The sequence below is a fragment of the Marmota marmota genome, unplaced genomic scaffold (assembly GCF_001458135.2).
Source record: "Marmota marmota marmota unplaced genomic scaffold, marMar, whole genome shotgun sequence".
Lineage (NCBI taxonomy): Eukaryota > Metazoa > Chordata > Mammalia > Rodentia > Sciuridae > Marmota > Marmota marmota.
The window spans coordinates 2476664-2498878 of record NW_026000211.1 but is presented as its reverse complement, the minus strand read 5'-3'; the positions used below and the strand labels follow the sequence as shown (position 1 = coordinate 2498878).

The 22215-nt window shown below is 41.3% G+C and overlaps 1 protein-coding gene across 6 annotated transcripts in view; it reads left to right on the top strand.

The window, feature by feature from the left end:
• Positions 1 to 14429, top strand: part of Dlc1 (DLC1 Rho GTPase activating protein) — a 389714-nt gene extending 375285 nt beyond the window's left edge. For 4 of the 6 annotated variants that reach the window (XM_048791799.1, XM_048791800.1, XM_048791798.1 and 1 more), the window contains 8 exons: positions 2800 to 2959; positions 3077 to 3275; positions 5046 to 5265; positions 7870 to 7984; positions 8588 to 8806; positions 9513 to 9730; positions 10461 to 10634; positions 11862 to 14429. In XM_048791799.1, the coding sequence (XP_048647756.1) occupies positions 2800 to 2959; positions 3077 to 3275; positions 5046 to 5265; positions 7870 to 7984; positions 8588 to 8806; positions 9513 to 9730; positions 10461 to 10634; positions 11862 to 11982 (1426 nt within the window). In that variant the 3' untranslated portion in view covers positions 11983 to 14429. The remainder of the gene's footprint in view (positions 1 to 2799; positions 2960 to 3076; positions 3276 to 5045; positions 5266 to 7869; positions 7985 to 8587; positions 8807 to 9512; positions 9731 to 10460; positions 10635 to 11861) is intronic. The other 2 variants (XM_048791801.1, XM_015486037.2) reach the window with 1 other exon arrangement.
• The last annotated feature ends 7786 nt before the right edge of the window (positions 14430 to 22215 follow it).

Here is a 22215-nt window from a genome sequence, read left to right as displayed (position 1 = left end):
TAGTTCTGTTCTTTGTTAATATCTTTAGCGTGTCATGCAGTCTCTGCATTTTGTTCTTGGCTTGTTTGTTTTGTGATGCCGGAGATCAAACCCAAGGTCTCAGGCATGCAAGTCAAGCACTCTTCCAGAGCCAGCCTGGTCTCTGCATTCTCGAGATCACATTCAAGACAGCTGAAGGCATCAGAGTTTTAAGGAATTATCAGCAGGGCTGGCAGATTGCATTGTCAGCTCTTGGAGTGGCAAATTGCCAGTTGATGGGGGTGAGAATGTATTACTCTCACATCACGTGGTATTGCTGCCTCCTTTCCAGTGGTAGGAATAACCCACTATAAGTAAATACATGTACATTATTATGTCATACCTATAGAAGGAAGGAAAGAAATGGTAAGATATTATGAGATCATCTTGGAAATGCTTGATGTACATTGCCTGTCCTTGTAATCCTATTTATGCATGTTTTTAGAAATCTTGTTTGTTTTGATGAGCTGGGGATTAAGCCCAGGGTTTCATACATGCTCAGCATGCTATCTCCCATTGAGCTACATCCCTAGCCCTAAAAATTATTTTTGATATGAGTATTTGCAGCATCACTGAAAGATCTACCTGTGTTCAAGTGTTAAGGTTATTTTTTTTCCCAGCAAAGATGCTCAAGCAGTGAATAATAAATTTTTGAGAATGCACTACAAAATGCTATAGGCGAATGCATAAATAAAGACGAAATGTATTAGATGAGTTCTTTGTAGTTACTTTTGAAAATCTAGCCTTAGGTGTGTCCAACTTGAGATGTAAATTGTTAGATTGGAGGGATCATGGATGTGACCTAGTCTGTACACACTGATTTTTCTACTCTTAGTGCAAAACCCAGAACTGCCTCTGCGTTGACATCTCAGTGTTATTTTGCATTGCCAGCTGAGTGTCCTTAGTCTTTTCACTCATCAAAGTGTTTATTATTCAGTTGTTATCAAAACAGAGAAGCAGCCCATGTCATTGGAGCCCTCTGTGGCAGATCAAAGTCACTTGGGAGAATCTGCAAAGCCAGGTAGTTTGGTCTTGCTCCCTCCAGCTCCACCCTCCTCTGGATGCACAGTGAATTTAGCTGCAGCATCAAAGCCCCTCCTGTGCAAAGGCCGTTATTATGTGAGCCTTGCTAAATACAGAAGTTGTTCTGAATGACAGAAATAAGTATTGACCAGTTTATCCCCACATGCTTCAGATTCTCAGTGGGGAGCGTAATGTGTTCTTTCCACATTCCCCAGCCAGGCTTTTCTCCCCCGACAAAGCGAGTATTATGCACTCTTCTAGCCGTGATACTGTATATTTAACTGTATGGAAATACCAACTCAGCTCTGCTCCTTAGCTTTACCTTTCCTGGAGCTATAAACAGTAACGTGTCGTGGCCATTGGTAAGCACTCAAATGTTGAAGCAGTTGGTCTTCTGCAGTATTCCTGTGTGCTTAGAGTAATATTTTCCTTGCTGGCTATTTAAAACTGCATATTTTAGATTCCCCTTGCTGAGTTGCCCATCCCCTTCCCACCAAACCCTCAGGAATCTCAAAGTCTATAATATTTCTCAAGTTCTGGTCAGTTTTTCCAGCAAGTCAAAACCTTAACGTAAAAGCCTGGCATTGTGGATCCGTGCATTAGGGAGAAATTCTGCCCAGAGTTACTTTCCTGTTTGGCCTTGTCTTACTTGTCTCATTCAGAGGGGTCATTTGTAGAGCTCAAATGCCTGCGTGACAGTCTTAAATGCACAACATGGGTTTCCTGGTGATGCATGTGCCGCTGGGGGTGGACCTAGTTTCAGGACTTCAGGAAACCTGGGGGAGGCTCACAAAACCCCCATTCTTCCTTTTCTATCTTTCCTTAGAAACTGCAAGATATAACTCTGGGGTCATCAATTAAGAGAATTTATTTTGAATTCAGGTCTTTCACTGTTGAGCTCTGGAGTTGATGCTCAATATCTTATACCAACTTCATGTCTTTGCTCTTTTTTTTCATGCAATATTTCCTAAATCTTTTTACCTTAACTACTTTGGATCTCATCAGGAACTCAAAGGGGATTCTTACCCTTTTCAGGACAAGTGGAAGCTCGTGTTTTCAAACTTTATCAGAAGCATCTAGTTAGGGTATCAACATGTTTTCTGCTTCTATTTCTTCCTGTACTGCCATCTTATAAGGAAGTCCATTGGTTTCCTTAAGACTATAGACCTTGGTTCTCAAGATTAACAATGGAAGGACAATCCCCAACAAAAGAGATGTGACCAGGCCTTTTAACCCCAGCTCTGAAAATACGTACAACAACATTGTCCAGTGAAACTGTCAATAATGGTAGGAAGTTAAATGATTTTCATATTCTAAAATAGCAGCTACTGGGCCAGGCATGATGGCACTTGCCTATAATCCCAACAGCTCAGGAGGCTGAGGCAGGAGGATCATGAGTTCAAAGCCAGCCTCAGCAACTGAGGCCCTAAGCAACTCAGAGAGACCCTGTCTCTAAATAAAATATTTTTTTAAAAACGGAACTGGGGATATCAGTCAGTGGTTAAGCACCTCTGGATTCAATCCCCAGTACCAAAAAAATAAATAAAACAAAACAGTATCGACTATCAACAAATGTCCAGTGAGCACTTGAAATGTGGCTAGTACAACTGAGGAACTGAATGGGTTGCTTTATTTCATGCAAATTTAAAACAGTCACCATATTGGCAAAGATCTAGGGACCACAGGGTTTATCTGTAGAGGAGGACAAGTATAGACAGAAAAGTAAACGCACCCCTTCGCACCATGTTCTTTAAACAGGGCTGTGCCCAAGTTCATGAAAAGAATCAAGGTTCCAGACTACAAGGACCGGAGCGTGTTCGGGGTCCCCCTCACGGTCAACGTGCAGCGTACAGGACAACCCCTGCCTCAGAGCATCCAGCAGGCCATGCGCTACCTCCGCAACCATTGTCTGGATCAGGTGAGGACCACTACTTGTGGATCCCACTTCGTCCTGGGGGCTCAGCCGCACGTTTCTCCTAGTTTTGTAATGGAGATACTGCTTCCATCCCAACATGGAATGTTTTTCTTCCGAAAGGTCGGGCTCTTCAGAAAATCAGGTGTCAAATCCCGGATTCAGGCTCTGCGCCAGATGAATGAGAGTGCCTCGGATTGTGTCAACTATGAAGGACAGTCTGCTTATGATGTGGCAGACATGTTGAAGCAGTATTTTCGAGATCTTCCTGAGCCACTCATGACAAACAAACTCTCGGAAACCTTTCTACAGATCTACCAATGTAAGTGTTCTTGGACTTTGAGGTTACTTGGCACGGAGGGACATGGGGCCAACTGAACTTGTCTTTGGCCTTGTTCTTGTCTTTGTGTGACCTCTTGGAAACACATGTCATCAGTTTCTTCCTTGCCTCCTTGTTTGTGGAACTAGTTCCTATATACTTATTGATTAATGAGAAATAAATTTCTCTTCTCATTAGTCTCTAATTGCTGAAGCAGTTATATATTTTTATATTCTGATCCAGCTCCCTTTATTTTTCTCTAGAGCAATGTTATCTAAGATGCTTAGATAAAGAGCAGGTACCAAGATATCTATCTAGCTTTCTCTCTCTCTCTCTCTCTCTCTCTCTCTCTCTCTCTCTCTCTCTCGGCCCCTCTCCCTTCCCTCTCTCTTGGCCTTGTCTAATGAAATTTTCAATTGTTTCATATCTTTCTAGCAGGTCTGTTGTATTTAAAATTGCACAGGTGTCTTTGTGTTTTATCACACTGTAAAATGAGTAAATAATCTTTTTCTGTTATTCATCACAATCCCTGCCAGAAATACTTGAGAAAACAATACCCATGCTCTTCTCACTTTTAAGCAAAGCTTAAAGCAAACAGTTGTCGAAATTAATGATCAAGATCAGGATTATAGCTTTTACAGCCTTGTGTTTTTCTTGGCTCAGGATGGTATTACAGCAGTGTGATTTCAAAGCAGCTTCTCTTGGTGCTGAAATTGTCCTTAGAACTGGAGCATTGGACTTCATTTTATGAGAAATGGAGCTGCTCTGGATTATTTCATTATTTGTTTCATCCTTTCATAGTTTATGAAAACACAGGTCACATTTTCCCCACCAAGGTATTTGTTATGTATTGTAACCATGGAGCTGTTTAATAAGTTTGTCCTATGGCCGCTACATTTGAGTGACTTAATTTTTCCACTACATGCTTTTAAAAAAGGTCTGTCTAAAAAAGAAGACCTAAAAGTTGAGTTCAGCATTTTCTACATGCAGATTATTTTATGGATTCATTTGCATTTTTAATTATTTGAATAATCGTGTGCATTTCTATAATAGCTTCTCGGTATGGTTTCTAAAACTCAAGGAAAAAATTACTGGTTAAATCTATCTATTGTTTAAGTCGACTGACTATTTTAACAATTTTCCCCATTTTTTTTTTTTTAATTTTTTAATATTTTATTTTTTAGTTTTCGGCGGACACAACATCTTTGTTTGTATGTGGTGCTGAGGATCGAACCCTGGCTGCACGCATGCCAGTCGAGCGCGCTACCGCTTGAGCCACATCCCCAGCCCCCAATTTTCCCCATTTTGAGAATGAGCAAATCACTTAAAATTATAGCAGTCCCCAGAGATTCTCAATCTTTTATAATCAAGGCTTAGATAAGACTTTTCATTGAAACTTATGTTTAAGTGTATAATGATCTCAGTAACTGAGATAGTAAATTAGGGATTATTAGAAAGTATTCAGGAAAAAAAAAAATTTTGTTCTCTAAACTAAAAGAAGAGCATTATCCGGAGCTGAAGTCTGAGGTAGATTTAGGAGTATTATTGGTATCATGAGTGTTTAAAATTTTTTAACTCCTCCACAAGGCAGGAAATACCTGAGGGTAGTGACGCTGGTAACTGGTAGCAGTCCATAATTTCTTCCCTATTAACCTGTAGTGCACTTTCTGCAAGTGCTTGTTCAGTATTTGATGCTGATGTTTGCTTTGGGACATTTCCTTGCCACATACATGGAAAATCACTGAGCTTGAGGAAAATTCTTGTACCTCGCAGACGTACCCAAAGACCAGCGCCTCCAGGCTATCAAGGCTGCCATTATGCTCCTGCCTGATGAGAACCGGGAGGTTCTCCAGACGCTTCTTTACTTCTTGAGTGATGTCACAGCGGCTGTAAAAGAAAACCAGATGACTCCGACCAACCTGGCTGTGTGCTTAGCGCCTTCTCTCTTCCACCTCAACACGCTGAAGAGAGAGAATTCTTCTCCAAGGTACAGGTCAGATGAGAGGTGCACACGGGGGCTCTGTCCTTCCACGGAGGCAGCTGGCCTTTCCTTATAGGGCTGCCACTGTACTCCTGTTGGCTTCTTACCTGAACCAAACAAAATGAGTGAGACTTCCTTCATTTACAGCCACAAGGTTCCCCTGTACTTCTGCCTTTTTTCCTCTCAGAACTTTCTAGAAAGTATGACTTTTATAGACAGCCTAGTAACAACTAGGTTTTGAGTCTTGCCTTGCCCCAGCCAGTAATGGGGGGCAAGTCTAATAATAGTGTCATCATCCTATTTGACAGTAGAGTAGAAGAGCTGCGTCCTTTTAGAGTAGAAGAGCTGCGTCCCAATAATAAGCCTACTGTTCCTTNGATATGAACGTCCACAATGGCAATGTGCCAACTGGCAGAGTCCCTGGGCTTTTCTTTTCTATTCTTTTTAAATCTTCACCATGATGGTTCCATTGTGATATATTTAACAACTCCTCCTTAAAAAGCCATGGGCTACATTTTTGTATTGTATCAACGTATGCCCTGATTGTTCTTGATTTTACTGAGATGCCTCCTTCCTCTAACAATTTACTTAACACTCTTTCAGTTTGTTTTTTACTAATTTCTGATCCCGTATTTCTACTATAATACAACTCAACAAGATAACGCCTAACAAAACTGAAACAGAGTGAAACAAAATTGGAACAACACAAAATCATTATAATAGCCTCCTGAAATGTCCATCCGTCCTTTCTCCCTATCTGTTCCTCAGATGTGAGCGGTTTTTCTTCCATCTTACACATCTCCAGGGACAGGCAACTTAAAACAAAAGTGAAACAAAATAACAAAAGAAGAATCTTAAAATGGCTACCCATCCTCTTGCCCTGCCCTCAGGGGCGAGCAGTTCACTTACCCTCAGTCGCTCCCCGTACGGGCCACCAAATGCCGCAGTCTGGCTGGGCACAATCAGGAGCCAGTTGTCAAAAGAAACTAACTTTATTTTTAGAACCACACACGCCAAACAAAACAGCCTCTCAGGAAAAATCCTCAGAGCCTCAACTGCCACCACCGGCTTTCCACAAGCCTCTCTCTCCCACACAAGCCTCTCTCCACCTCCCACAATCCTCCTGCTCTTGAGGCCGATTGGCTGGGTCACGTGGGCGGAGCCAAAAAAAGTCCCCCAATGAGCAGCTCCGTGGTCTGAAAGGGCAGGGAAACAGTCCAATGAGCATCACCGCAGAGGAGCCAATCAGCTAGATGTTGCTGGGGCCGAGGAGCCAATCAGCTAGATGTTGCTGGGGCCGCTGTGAGCCAATCATCAGCCGGCAGCTGGAAGTTTGCTGGCAGCTGGAAGTTTGCTGGGGCCCCTTTGGCTGTGGCTCTCAACAGGGGGCAAGTCTAATAATAGTGTCATCATCCTATTTGTGCCAACAAAGAACAATACCGATTTACAAGTCTTAAAAAACTGGGTGGATGATTCCTGCTGCCTTTTCCCTGCGTGGTCAAGCAAGCCAAACTTCCAGCCTCTGCCCAAAGTTGAAACAGCCTGGTCTTAATGTCGAGCTTCAAAGGTGCTTCTACTCAGGATTTGGCCTAAGCCAGTCGTTTGTAAAATTTCTGCATAGAATGCGTTTACACAAGATGAAAAGTGGAGAAAAAGTCAAGGAATCTGAAAAATAATAAAGGCTAGGTGCTTATTCTGTACTGGGCACAGGACCCTTCTCTTCCCATTGATCGGCTCATTTATTCCTCATAACAATCACAGGAGGTAAAGATTCTGCAAATATCTTTTTCACAGGAGGAAAGTAAGGCTTAGAGGAAGCTTAGTTCAGTAAGTAGCTTGACCATGCCTGACAGGAAGAAATAGCAGAGCCAGTCCTAGCCTCTGCATTTTCATATGAATACCTTCTTATTGGAGGGTCTGAGAGAGTGACTAACAGGACTTACTGCAAACTCCCCCCACCCCCATACCAAATGTATCCTGCAGATCCTTTTCTAAAGGAACCTGAAGAGTTATTTCCTAGCTGGAGACCTGGGGCCTAGCTGTTCTAGTGGAAGTTAGCTTTGTTCCTAAAAGCCATACAATGCTTAAATATCCTTTTTAACTAGTTCCGAAAGTTTGCTGGGGCATTCCAACTTTAATGGGATAAAGAACTAGAGGTGAGTAGGAGAGAGATCAGATAAGAGAAAGACAACACCTCTGGGAAAGAATAGGTTTATCCCTCACCTGTGGAGGGTATCCTGTTTATTTAAATGGTAAGAATACTGAAACCATTTACCCCAGCTCCCAGGGCCCCCACCCCACACCCTCCGGAAGCTGGCTAACTCCCCAGCAGGACCACAGCCCTTAGCAGCTGTTCCTCTTAAGACAGAATCCTATTTAACAAAGTGGCTTTAAATATCCTGGATTTCATGAAAAACATATCTCTAGCGTGTGTTGTTGATAAAACTCTGAGAAATTCTGGTAAACAAAGTAAAAGCTCTATTGAACCACTTCGTGATAAATAGGTTCCAGGAAAATGTTTTTTTTTTTTCCTCCTTTGAGTTTCCATGAATAATACATTGATTACCAATATATAAATATTGGACTCATTTCCCTCCCTTTATTTCTTTTATCCAGGGTAATGCAAAGAAAACAGAGTTTGGGCAAACCAGATCAGAAAGATCTGAATGAAAACCTAGCAGCCACTCAAGGGCTGGCCCATATGATTGCTGAGTGCAAGAAGCTTTTCCAGGTAAGGAGTTGGGAAGGTTGGCTCCTGTGTTAGGATGACGCAAATGGGGACAAAAAGTGTTTGGCAAATGGTTGGCTTGATATTTTGTTCATGTCTTAGGAAAACATCCTTTTCCACAGCTGGAGAATAGTGTGTGTGTGTGTATGTGTGTGTGTGTGTGACCTGATAATGTCTTAATTTTATATTTATGTATATACTCATTAGAGTTAATTATGTTTCATGAAATGGCCTACCTCCATACCCCTTTACTTAAAAAACAAAAGCAGCCAATTATCTGAAACTAAAATTCTGTATCTGAGCCACCTACCTGCTCAGTGGCTCAGTTAAGCCCAATTTTAGTACACCTTCACAGATATGTCTAAAACACGTATATCTTACACAGGAATACGTGTTTTAGACATATCTGTCAAGGTGATCTGTCTGTCTCCTTGTGACATCACATAAAGTCAGAGGGACTCCCTGCCTTCTGTTGGAAATGGGGACAGGGCTGCCTACACTGCCTTGAGGACCCCAGCTGTTGATTCTCCCGTGTGCTCCCACTGATGGGTGCTGAGGAGGAGCCCTGGTGGAGTCTCGACCTTGTGTCTCTCGTGTCCTTCCCAGGTTCCTGAGGAAATGAGCCGGTGTCGTAATTCCTATACCGAACAAGAGCTGAAGCCCCTCACACTGGAGGCACTGGGACATCTGAGTAACGATGAATCGGCCGACTACAAACACTTCCTCCAGGACTGTGTGGATGGCCTGTATAAGGAGGTCAAAGAGAAGTTTAAAGGCTGGGTCAGCTACTCGACTTCTGAGCAGGCCGAGCTGTCCTACAAGAAGGTAGGCTTCTCCCTCTTGGCTGCTCTGAAATCCTGCAGTCAGGACTTGGGTTCATCAGAGATAAGATTCTTGGGCCAGCGGTAATCCATGACAATCTGTAGCCCAGACTCCCTGAGCTGATGAGGAGACCATCACACAAGGACTAATGAACACTAGAGAGGATTTCAGTCCATTTCTAATGAAATAAATCCTTTAGGTTCCATGGAATCACACTAAAGTTTCCTGGAGTGTTTTATTACTGGTGCTAGGTTTTAAAGAAATGTTTTAGAATATTTAGATTTTCCCATAATCCAGTCAGCATCTCCATGTACCGTCGTCTGTTCTCAGTTACTATACTTTGGGCATCCTGTGTGGTATGATAGGTCCATAGTGGTATTTGCTAACACTATCTCTACCACCTTCGGTATAAATAAACAAGAGAGTAATCCATATAGCTATACAGGCTTTGGGGTATGATGATGGTTGATCTTACATATACCCTAATACAGGTACCAGAAAAATAAACATCATGATTTAGACCAGAGTCGACACCAGCTATTTCATTTGCTTTCAGGCCTGATCCTGAATATACTCAAAGACAGCAACCTATTACTGTCATAGATTTATTAGCCTCTGAACACAAGACCGGACCCTCCATTCACAATTTGCTTTCTCAGCCAAGCTGTGTATGGCTCTCTTAGCTCTGAAATACGCATCCTCTTTTCAGGTGAGTGAAGGACCCCCTCTGAGGCTTTGGAGATCAACCATCGAAGTCCCTGCTCTGCCTGAGGAGATCTTAAAGCGCCTACTGAAAGAGCAGCACCTCTGGGATGTCGACTTGCTGGATTCAAAAGTAATCGAAATCCTGGACAGCCAGACTGAAATCTACCAGTATGTCCAAAACAGTATGGCACCCCACCCGGCTCGGGACTACGTGGTGTTGAGGTGAGATCTGCCAAACAGATCGCTGTGGCATAGGCAGCTAAATATCAAAACCAAGCCTGTGTGTTGTAGAGTCCTACAAGAAAGTCACACGGTTCAAAATGAACCACAGGCCTCAGAAAAATGGCGAGACTTCCAAATACAGAAATCTGTCTACATCTAGTCCAGCTGTGTATTCATCAGAAAGGCATATTCAGATGAATATGCTTCTTCATAGCAACAGATTTTTGCCCCTTTTAGGGTAGATTTTTCTGGTTAGAAACAGCTAGAGAAGGAATAAGCCAGGAAATAACATTCGAGTCCCAAGTGAGATGTGGTTAAGGCTGATTTATGTGTAATTCATAAATTCTCTGGAGACATTGCTGAAAGAAGAATTCGAAAAATCTCTGAGGAAATGTCACATCATTTGTCCAGAACTTTTCAAACAGAAGCGGTGCTCATTTGGATGTCCACATTTGAAGGCTTTTTGTAAAATGGAAAAAATGGCTTTTAGCTCCACTTCCCATTGGCCCATCTTTTCCAAGTCTGAGCTTATATATTCTCAGTGGACGTCGTGCTGTACAGAGTTACTCATCCCAGAGTCTGTGTCCAATAGTTTAGAGGATGCCAGGAACCCAAGCGTGGGTCATACATGGCACTGAGCCTGGCCCCTCCTCCTTTCTGGGTGATGCCACATTTTCAGTGTGGCTTCCAGGAAATCCCTTTCTCACTCCCTCTGGTTTTGTCTCCACAGAACCTGGAGGACAAATTTACCCAAAGGAGCTTGTGCCCTACTACTCACCTCTGTGGATCACGACCGAGCCCCGGTGGCAGGCGTGAGGGTCAACGTGCTTCTGTCCAGATATTTAATTGAACCCTGCGGGTCAGGAAAATCCAAACTCACTTACATGTGCCGAGCTGATTTAAGGTATGTCTGACTCTGACTTTTTGGACACAGTGAGGGCCTGAGGAAGAATTAGACTTGTTGTCTGATGCGAAAAAATGAATTAAATGACCACACTGTGGTATCTTGGTGACATCATGAAGTAACACATTGGTGTTTGCTGGTCATTGGGTACCTCCACTTCCTAATATGGATTCCTTAGAAAATGTGGCCCTAAAGCAACACAAGTTTGGTGGTTCTACAGTGAATTTAATGCCCACAGGAAATTATATATTTTATGTTTCAACCATCAAGCAGACATTTCTCATTTTATATTCAAAGGCGTTTGAATAGTATGAAGAGCATTTTTAGTAATTGATTAGGCCTACACTCTGTGCCAAAAATGAATGTGTAATCATATCATAAAATGAGAGAGAGCTGGAGATATAGCTCAGTCAGTAGAGTACTTGCCTCGTATGCACAAGGCCCTGGGTTCAATCCCCAGCACCACCACCCCCCCCAAAAAAAAATGAGTTTAGGCTGTATAGAAAATGAGTGAGATAGAAAAGAACAGACCAAACAAATGAAGTTCTGAAAACTCTAAAATATCTCTCATGTTAACTAAATTCTCCTTTGAAATATTTACATCTCACTAGTTCTTCAGATATCTGTATCTCTTTCCATGATGTAAGCCGAAGCATTTCTTAAGCAGTTTCACTCAATATCTATGTTCTATGTTTTGTTCCTTAGAAAACTTCGGTTCCAAATGTGCAATGAATATCCCAGGAAATTGCCTGGGGATTAAAAAATGGTTTTGGGGTGTTTTTTTTTTTTTTTTTTTTTTGGGGGGGATACTGGGAATTGAACTCGGCCTCACTCAAACACAGAGCCATATCCCCAGCCCTATTTTGTATTTTTATTTAGAGACAGGGTTGCTTAGCACCTCACCATTGCTGAGGCTGGCTTTGAACTTGTGATCCTCCTGCCTCACCTCCTTAGCTGCTGGGATTACAGGCGTGTGCCACTGCGCCCAGCAAATAAGTAATCTTTACCTACACATTTAGTCCATCAAGAAATGGAAGTGGTACTAGGGGTGTTGCTAAGTGGTACAGAGTACTTGCCTAGTCTGTGTAAGACCTTGGGTTCCATCTCCAGCACTAGCATAAGGGAGAGGAAAAAAGGAAAAGAAAGAAATGAATGTGTATTTGGGATTGCTTTCATCTTATTTCAGTGTTTTCCAACTAAATCATTGGCTTTTCCTTTCTTTACTAGGGGTCACATGCCAGAATGGTACACAAAATCTTTTGGACATTTGTGTGCAGCTGAAGTGGTAAAGATTCGAGACTCCTTCATTAATCAGAGCACTGAAACCAAGGATACCAAATCTAGGTGATTACTGAAGCAAAGCAACTGTGTCCACCACCTGCGTGATTGTTTCCAGAACCTTGCCAGTCCTTGGAAGAATCAGTGTGTGTCTGATCCTGAAGCAAATACAAGTCAGAGTATAGAAAGTGACTGTAGCAATTTGATACATTTTTAAAGCTGCTTCCTGTTTGTTTAAGGTCTATTCTGGAGACCTTGACTGGAATATATAAGACTGTGCATATAAAAAAAGAAAAAAAAAAGTTCTTGTATTCTAATTCAAATTGCTTCTGAGAAGCAAAACTCTTTAAATACATTATGGAAGACAATGAAGATATTTCATTCTCTGTGATATCGGTGTATGTTACCTATGTCATTGATTTGCAGTATGTCGAGGGACTGGTGTATCCACTGGAATAGTTGGTACTTGTGGACATGTTTTCTCACTGAGATGAGCAAAGAAAGGTTTGCACAGAGGAGTGTGAATGTGTGTTTGTCACTGGTTGAGTGGCATAGATGTCTACGTTGGAATGCAGTGTCTGGCACACTGAGATGCCTCCAGGAAGGATGTCGATGCAGCAGGTTCAGTTTAACCTAGAATAGTTGACTACCCATGGATCCATCCAGAAAGGAGACCCAACAAACACTTGTCCATTTTTTCTTTTCCAGGTTGGTAAGCATATTCCTTATCCACCACTTCTTCTTTACTTCAGAAGTCATTGCAGGTTCACTATAACACTCGTTGCAAATGCAGTTTGTTTTTAGACCTGATTGCAAACAGGGATGTAGTTTTAACCAATAAAGATGACTTCAGGAACAATAATCCCCTTCCCCTGACCTTATTGGCTCCAAGGCACAGGGGGATTTTGTTTGTTTTTATCTTTTTAAGAGAGGTAAAAACTAAACACTCCATTTACTCCTAAATCGAGCATCAAAACTTTTTTTTTTTTTAGCCTGTTACAGTTCTTTGCAGTTTCATGTGTATAGCACAGACTCTTTGAGACACTATGCATGAGAACATGGGAAACCGTCCCAAGGAAATTCCTGTAAGTTTAACCCAGGCACAAAAGCCTTTTTTTTTTTTTTTTCTTTTTTCCTTTTTTGGTGGTTGTTAACAGCATTCCTGAAAGCTGCACATTTTTATTAATTGGTTTTGTTCTTATCAGCAAATAGGTTTTTCTGGTTTCTTGGCTTTTGTTTTGTTTGTTTTTCCTATATTTCTTTTTCTTTTCTTTTATGATGCCCTCAAAATATATTTTAGTCCTAAGGGGAAGTAGTAGTCACAGTGAAAGAATACAGCACAGTTTTCTGGAAGGGTGGTCTTTATACAGGTTTTACTGTAATGGTAAAGATTGACTCTAGAGACAGTATTAGTGAATTTATTTTGTATGGATCAAAAGTGAATAATGTATGAATGAGAGTTGTAAGAAGGATTTTTATTTTGTTATAACTTAGTTACCATTGTCAGTGTTACTATTTCAAAGGTTCTTTGAAGAGTTGGGGGGTGGGTCAGATTAGAATTTTAAAATTTGAGTATTTTGGATATCAGTGTTCCTCGTAAAGATATAATTGTATGGCTTCCAGATTTGTAAGATTGTATGTTGTATATACCATTCTATTAAGAAATATGTACACATGTCTGTCCACTGTGCTTTCAGACATAGGTAAAGCATGACAAAGATTATTATTTAAAATATACTTGTATTTATACCTCAGATATTCTTTTGGGTTTTGTACCTCAAGGCTTTTTCCCCCTTAATGTAAATACACTTTACATGAATACAGTCTAAGTGAAAAAAATAAATAAAAGGAAGAAGTTTATAATTTGCTCTATATCTGTACAGAATATAATCAGTAAGTGCACTATTAAATGTTTAAAGTAAGGGAAAAGTCTGGCCTGCTTTACTTTATTTTTGCATCTTACTCCCATCCTTCAAACCACAGATTGCAAAGCATAGCAACCCAACTTTGACCAAAATTAAAAGACAGATTGGCTGAAGGAAAAAAATCAGACTGTAAATTCATTCCAAGGCCAAACTGCAACTGAGCCACACTCAATCACAAACAGGAAACTCTGGAGAAGGTTCAGGAAGCAGGGTGACTCCAAACAAAGGTCCAGTTAGGAAATGATGCCCAGAAAGTTACGAGAATAAGCAACAGCAATGGAAAGATGCTCATAAGCAAAGTCAAGGTCACTACACTAATTTGTCCCACAAAAGGTTTCTTCTTCCCCACTGTTGAGCTTCCCATGGAAAGGATTCCTTGGGATATTTCGAAAGGATGTGGATATTTTCAAGAACTCCCACTTAGCTGGCCTAACACCTATCTCCACAACTGATTCATGTGGCTAACTGCCTAGACTGTAAGCCCTTCGAGGGCAGGCGCGTCTCCTGCACAACCTCCTAACCCTCTACAGCAGCTCTTCAGTGTTTTTTGTACTTGGAGGCACCTAATAAATTTATTATTTGCTAAAGTGAATTGGTTGAATTTTCTTCTGTGGTTTCAAAAGGGAAAGATCACAGTTCCCTCACTGCGGCTCATCACTGCCACTTTGAGATTGTAAAGAAATTGTTCAACCTGCAGGATCCTACAATTTAAACTAAGGAAACCAACAGAGATACTATGCAAACTAATTCTAAATTAAAGAGTTCTTTGTAATGGATTTTTTTTTCTTTTCTTTTTTCCCCCAGTGTTAGGAATTAAACTCAGGGCCTTGAATATTCCAGGAAAGTTGTCTACACTGAGCTATACCCCCAATCCTTTGTTCTGGAATTTTAACCAATCTAAAGCAATATGATGTCCATCTTAGAAGTATTATTTTGGCTGGGCATGGTGATGCACGCCTGTAATCCCAGTGGCTTGGGAGGCTGAGGCAGGAGGATTGCAAGTTCAAAGCCAGCCTCAGCAACTTAGTGAGGCCCTAAGAAATTTAGCAAGACCCTATCGCAAAATAAAAAAAAGGGGTGGGGATGTGACTTAGAGGTAAAGAGCCTCTGGTTTTAATCCCTGGTACAAAAAAGAAAAAAGAGAAGTCTTATTTTGATAGTATTATGCCAGGAGTAGAATGGGAGAAACAACCCCAGTTTAAACACACACCAAGGTGTTTTGTTTGTTTTTTAAACTCTGACTCCAGTCCTGGTTTCTTCAGAGCTGCTTAAAAATAAAAATGTCTTTAGCCAGAATACCTCCTACTTTTCTTGTTTCAAAAGTCCTGAAACTCTTGAAGTTACTAAGACATTGCTCACGCAAGGCTACCAGGATGGAGGAGATTCTGGATTCTCTCACAGGCTCCCTATGTGGATCTAGATTGCTTTTGTCACACCATCCACCTCACTCATTTAGTCATTTGCTTGGCGCCAACTACATACCTCGCACTACACCCAGCGCTGCAGACAATCATGAGCAAGACTGGCATCACCCTGCCCTTGCACAATTAAAATCCACCCTCAGACGCTAAAATAGAAATGATAATGCCAAATAGCAAGCAGTGGGACAGGTTCTTAGGTGCTCAGGAGGGTGAGCTCTAAAGGTCCTGACAAAGCTCAAGGTCATTGTTACAATCAAAAGGTCCTTCCTCTCAATTTGTAGATGGAATGAGTTGGAAATAACTAGGGTTCTTTAATACGTTGTTTTGTTTAGTTTTGTTCTAAGGCTGAGGAGACAAGTGGAATTTGAGGAAGCCAATGATCTGAGATTGCTGCTTTCCCACATCACTAGTTAGGGGTGTGTAGAAGTAGGGCTGCGTGAGATTTCATGACATTCATGTGTCTTCATACTACCTTTTTCAACTTTTTACACACTTTCTTGAGCCTCACATGCACCCCATGAAGCATGGGTGTTCTCATTGATCTATGAGCAAAATGTGGCTCACAGAGATAGTGACAAATTCAAGTACCGTGACCTGGAAGAACTAGAACTCTGATTCCAGCTCAGCCTACTACCTCAAACCACCTGCCATTTGCTAATTCTTCCTTAACTGGGAGGCATTTTTCTTAGCAAGAGCCAATCCACTATGGCATTCGCATCCGAATTAGGAAGAACTAGGAGAATGAAGGTCTAGAACAAAATGACCACATTAGAGTCCCCCCCAAAATAAAGTTATTGTCACCCAATTACTAAGATGATTTAGGAGAAATCAAATAGGTCAAGATAAAGATGATGAGGTGAATGTCTTTCCCTTCTCTTATTGGCTTCTTCATTTGCAGCCCAGAACCAGAATTCTGGTCCTCTAACTCTGCGATACCTCCTCCTGCCCTTCCATCATAAAAGAATATCATCAAATGCTACTGAGATATCCGTGACGATGCTTAAGGGCTCTTCAAATAGAAAGACGCATTCATGAAAGTAAAATAAAAATGAGCCAAAATGCTTTACCTCACCTGCCTGTTGAGGCACACATCAATGATTATAAAGTAGAAATCCTAAACAATGAGATCATGGCTTGCATGTCATTTTTGTGTTCCATCAGGATGAAATTTGCCTAAGGAATTTAAATTCCATTTGCCCAAGGAATGCAAATTACGAACGACCTCAAAGAGCCTCTGGCAGGAGAAGCTGAGGTAGGTCTGTGCAGTGCACAGATGCAATAATTTTGGGCCCATTCTTGAGGCGTTGCAGTCTCTTGCAGGCAGGGAGTTTGCAGAATCATGTTAGCGGCTGTAACCCAAAGTAATTACCTCTGGTGTGTGTACACAGTTCCCATGAAAGCAGCCAGCTTGCCTCTCTGGACCTAAGGCTCTGTTGACACCTATGGCCTAAATACCTTGCAGAGATTTTTCATCTCATGGGATTTTTTTTTTTTTTTGAGAGAGGAAAAGGATGCATTTCAGGGCTAGAAATGCTACCACTCTTAGGGGATTCTCATTTCCTTCTCTTTCCTCTTAAGGCACAAAGCATCTCGGGAAGGAAGCCTTACTCTTCTTAACCACTCTGAGAAAGGCTTCCATCAGCAATGATGAATTTCTTGTTTCTGTAGAAACAGTTCGACTCCTAAGGAGGTTGTTACAAAAAGCTTTGCAGTGTACAGGTACTTCTCCCCCCCACCCCACCCCCAGTGCTGAGTCTCTAACCCAGGGCCTCTCTCGTGCTAGGCAAATGCTCTACCACTAAGATATAACCGAAAACCTGGCTATTGGTACTTTTAATAAAATACAATTTTTTTTCACTCAGGTCTGAATAAATTCATTCTTGAGGGTTGCAACCAGATGATGTGTCCAAATTAAACACAATAATATGCCAAGCACTGGGATACATGCTTTATATAGTTAATATCTCATTTAACTCTCAGCAGTTCTTAGAAGAAGAATTTGTTAGCTTCATTTTATTGACAAACAAAAATTAGTTTAAAAAGGCAGGAATACTAAGAGAAATAAAGTAGCTATATAATATTTGTAAGGGACTCAAATCCTAGAATTGAATTTAGAACATCCTGCCATGAGAACAGTGTTCTATATCTGTCCTTTACAATAACTAGCTGATAATACATGTGGCTATTGAGCACTCAAAATACAATTAGTCTAGCTTGGGATGTAGCTCATGGTAGAGCACTTGCCTACCATGCACAAGGGGTTCAATCCCTAGTACCAAAAACATGGATTTTACAAACGATTGTAATTGAATATACATACAGAAAAAAATTATTAACATTATTTCCTTTAAAAATATGGTTAGTGTGATTTAGGATCTGAGTGCTTAATTTTCTGTAATTTTTATTAATTCAAATTTGAATAATTGCATGTGGCTAGTGCTTATGGAATTGGACAGTGCAGAGGTTGCTTTAAAGACCTAAGAATATTTCCAAGGAATTCAATCCCAGTCTTTCTCTTCTACCTAATTATCCTCTGTCAAATAAAAAAAAAATGGAGCAAGGGGACAAAAGGATAGGGAAAAGAAATGTGGTGAGTATTTGTAAAAGTGGAACTGGCCACATTTCAGTTCAGCTAACGCCCACTCAACACCCCACCAGCCAAAAGGCTCACACTGTGTCTCCCCAGCCGTGGCCACTGTGTCTGTGTTTCACAGGCTGGAGGTGGATGTCCTCTTTTCTTTGCGGTCAGCAGATCCGTACATCTCCAAACCAGAGATAAAGATATGGTTGATCTGAAAGAAAGCCTCCTAATCCAGAATATTCTCCTTGGCTTGTTGCAAGCAAAGGACCCTCACAGACACGGCTGCTCCAGCCACCCACAGTCATTCTGCTGTGGGCTGTGCCTGTTGGCTCAGTTTCCCTGGTTCTGGTATCGAGCCTTTCTTTCACGTTGGTAAGATTGGCCACTTGGCAGCAGGGTCAGAGACTTCTTCAGTGAAACGAGTTATTGATCCAGGTGCAATCATTTGTATCTTAAATGTGTCCCCAAAACCCATGTGCTAAAGGCTTGTTTCCCAGGGTGGCACTACTGGAAGGTAGGGGAAACTTTAAGAAGTAAGGGATAGTGAGAGGTTTATGTAATTGGGGGCATATCCTTGAAGGGGATTCTGTGAGTCCATCCCCTTTCTCTTGTTCTCTTTCAAGTCCCTGCTGTGAATTGAATGGCTTTGCTCTGCTCTATGCTCTGGCCACGATATCCTGTCACAGGCCCAAAGCAACACTAATCAATCATGGATTGAAACTTCCAAAACTATAAGCCAAAATAAACCTTTCCTCTCTATAAACCTATTGCCTCAGCTATTTTGTTACCATAACAGAAATCTGAATAACACACCAGATCTGATAACAAAGATAAGTCTGCACCTGAAAGTTGTGGGTGAGGGATGCTAAAATGCATCTCCCAGTCTTCTTAGTTCCTAGCTTTGTCTCTCCAAAGGACTCCTCACTATGTTTCTTAATATATTTCTTTTTCAAAAATTTCAAAGTTTATCATACTAAATATCATGCTGGTATAAACCAGCATGGTGGCACACACCTATAATCCCAGCAACTCAGAGGCTGAAGCAGGAGGATTACAAATTTGAGGATGCTAGCCTCAGCAGTTTAGTGAGACCTTGTCTCAAAATTAAAAATAGAAAGGGCTGGGGATGTAACTCAGTGATAGAATGTCCAAGTTCAATCCCCAATACTGCAATAACATGAAAATAAAAATAAACAGTTTAGGGGCTAGGGTTGTGGCTCAGTGGTAGAGCACTTGCCTAGCATGTGTGAGGCACCGGGTTCCATCTTCAGCACCACATATAAATAAATAAAATAAAGGTCCATTGACAACTAAAAAATAGTAATAATAATTTAAAAAAAGACGTTTAACTAAGAAGTAATATATTTGGTTTCTTATTTTGAGTATAAATAATGTTTGTGTGTATGTATACATATAATTTATAACTGCTAATCAATACTGGAAGAAAGAAGTATGGAATAAGTTTTAAAATCGGCATGAGATTTGATAGTATTCTCAATGAGAAACGACTTTCTAAGACTTTTAATACTGACAGCCGCCAAGGTCTGGAGTTATTGTGGTTCCTATTCTCTCCAGCACTTGGCATAGAGCTGCTCAGTCCAGGAAATGGGGGATTTAACAATTGTCCCAGAAAAACCATCTGTCCTTGCTTCCAGGGCTAGCAGATAGGGTTAACTTTTTCCAAAAGCAAAGATAAGGCAAGCTCTATTTTGCTGCTGTGTTTCAAACTGTAAACATAGGAATAGATCACAAATGGCATTCCAAGGAAGCAGGAAATTCAAAGTTCATACAGTCTGTGAAGAACACTGAAGCAAGAAGAAAATGGAAACCCCTGGGACTATGGGAAATGCTGAAATATCCCAAAGAGCCGGAGAATATTTCACCCCAAGACCCTGGAATTAAAAAATAAAATACGTTTTCCAGCATCTAATGGAGGGGGCAGGGGAAATGCTAAATTTCCAGAGGCCAACATCCTGGCTGATAAGGCAGGACCAGGGTCAAGCTGTGGACTTGGGGGATTTTTGTTATTGTTGATCTATATTTTGTTTTAGTTAACCTACTGCCACAAACACTCTTGGATCAGGCTCTGTCACAGTGCCACCATGGACATATTCAGGTGACCTCCCCTGACATCCAACAGTACCATCCATGAGCTCTCACCTGAGACAAGTGACCTCAGTGCAGAGCTCAGCGTGAGGTCCGGCTGCCCTCACAGGACCAGCAGCCATTTAAATTCAGGACCTCAGTAGGATTTGAACAGGGCCATTTCACACCATGGCAGACCTGAGAGGAGAAGCAAATTTCAGACTGATAGAGCCATTTATTTGCTTCCACCCACATCTAGTGTTCCCTGATCCTAAACCCATTTACTCTCCAGAAAAGCACAAATGGAGATAAAGTCAGCAAAGACAAGGGACAAGCCTCCAGATACAACTAAATCCTCATTGAAGCAACAAAAGAAGAAAGAAAATTCCAGAGGCTGGAAAGGCGGAGGCAGGAGGGTCTCGAGTTCAAAGCCAGTCTCAGCAAATTAGCAACTCAAGGAGACCCTGTCCCAAATCCAAAGAGCTGGGGATGTAGCTCAGTGGCGAAGCATCCTGGGTTCAATCCTGGTTAAAAAAAGAAAAAAGAAAGAAAGAAAGAAACCACATAGTAGGAGGGAAACAAAAGCAGGACCAGTACAGAATTTTTAGTTACCAAAGGCTGCATATTTAAAAACTCTCTCCTCTGGGTTTGAGGGCATCCAGCCAAGTTCTAAGTTGCCTCAGGGATGTGATTTCTTCCATTTTCATGCTTATGTCTTGGTGTTTTCCTTTTTCCATCCCCTTGATATTCGGGTTCTTCTCATTCTGGCTCCTGTTCCTTGGTACAAATGCCTCCTTTCTCTCCTGGGACTTTTCTGTCTTGATTCCTTCAAACTCACAGAAACTTCAAGCTTTCTGATTCCACGGCCACCCGTGGCCTCCCACGCAATCTGCTCCCTGTGCCCCCTGTCTCCTTCCAGTCTTCCTTCTCTTCTCTCCTCATCTCTCACACTTCCATATACCTCCCCTTCCCATACCTCACCCGAACCATAAAAAAAAAAAAAAAAAAAAAAAAATTACAAAAGGAAAAATTATTTGAAATGGGTTTTTTTTAAACTTTCCTTGATTTGTAAAGCAGAAAAATCACTTTGTGTTTCTCTTATTTCTATTCATTTAATGATGCTTCTCTGCTAGATGGGCTGAGGAATTCTTTATCCCTTCTGGAATGAAGAGCTGTCTGGAGTTGTTACAGAGCACAGCGATGGTAAGGAAATAGGTGGAGAGATAACGGTCACTCAAGAAGTGACCCAGGGAAAGGAGACAGCCATGAAATGGTATATAGAAAAAGTAGTTTCAGGACATAGATCTGAAATGAAGCAAATTTGCCCCTGGAGTAGAGAATGTCAAGATGCTGGGAGGGATACACAGAGCATCAAAGTCAAGGGACAGGCCTTTGGTACAGTCAAGACTAAAATAGTCTCTGGGTGTGCAAGATACTCATGGGCCACAGAGTCAGAGAACATCAATGTGGCTGGGACTTCCAAGATGACCAAATCCAAGCATCTAATTTTCCAGAAAGAGAAGCAAACTTAGACTAGCCCGAGGATTTAAACCACAACAATAGATGGGCTAGAAACAGGTTTGGAGGAAAGCAGTCACCCTGGAAGATCTTTTCACCCCACCCGTGCCCCATAAAAGGGTAGATAAATGCTTCAGTTTTAGACATTTCTCCCCCATCTACTTCCATCAGGGTGCCTTGCTCAGAGTTTCCTTCAAACCTCTGACTGCCCAGGGGTGGGGCCCTTGTCACTTCCAGCCAGTGCTTTGCCTATCTCTACTCCCCTGAAGCTATGAGTATCCCTAAGCTTTCATGAATAATTCCTTGATAATTTTCATGAATTATTTTCATGAATTATTCCTTGAACCAGGTTGATCAACACAATTCTAATTTTTCCCATGCACAAGTTGGCCCCCCATTGACAAGTTCCATATCTGCCAACTCAACCAAACATGGATTCAAGAAATTTTTTAAAAAATCATATGTATCTGATCTAAACATGTACAGATTTTTTTTTCTGGTCTTTATTCTCTAAACAAAACAGTACAACAATTTATATAGCATTGATATGGTATTAGGTATTGTAAGTAATATAGAGATGATTTAAAGTATACCAGAAGATATTTGTAGGACCTACCTAATATTACACCATTGTAGTTAAAGGACTTGAGCATCTGTGGGTTTTGATATCTAAGGAAGGTCCTAGAGTAGATCCCTCACAGAAACGGAGGGAGGATGGTATTCATTGGGCTATATGAGCAATTGTTCCTTAAAGCGGGTGAGTCTGCACCATT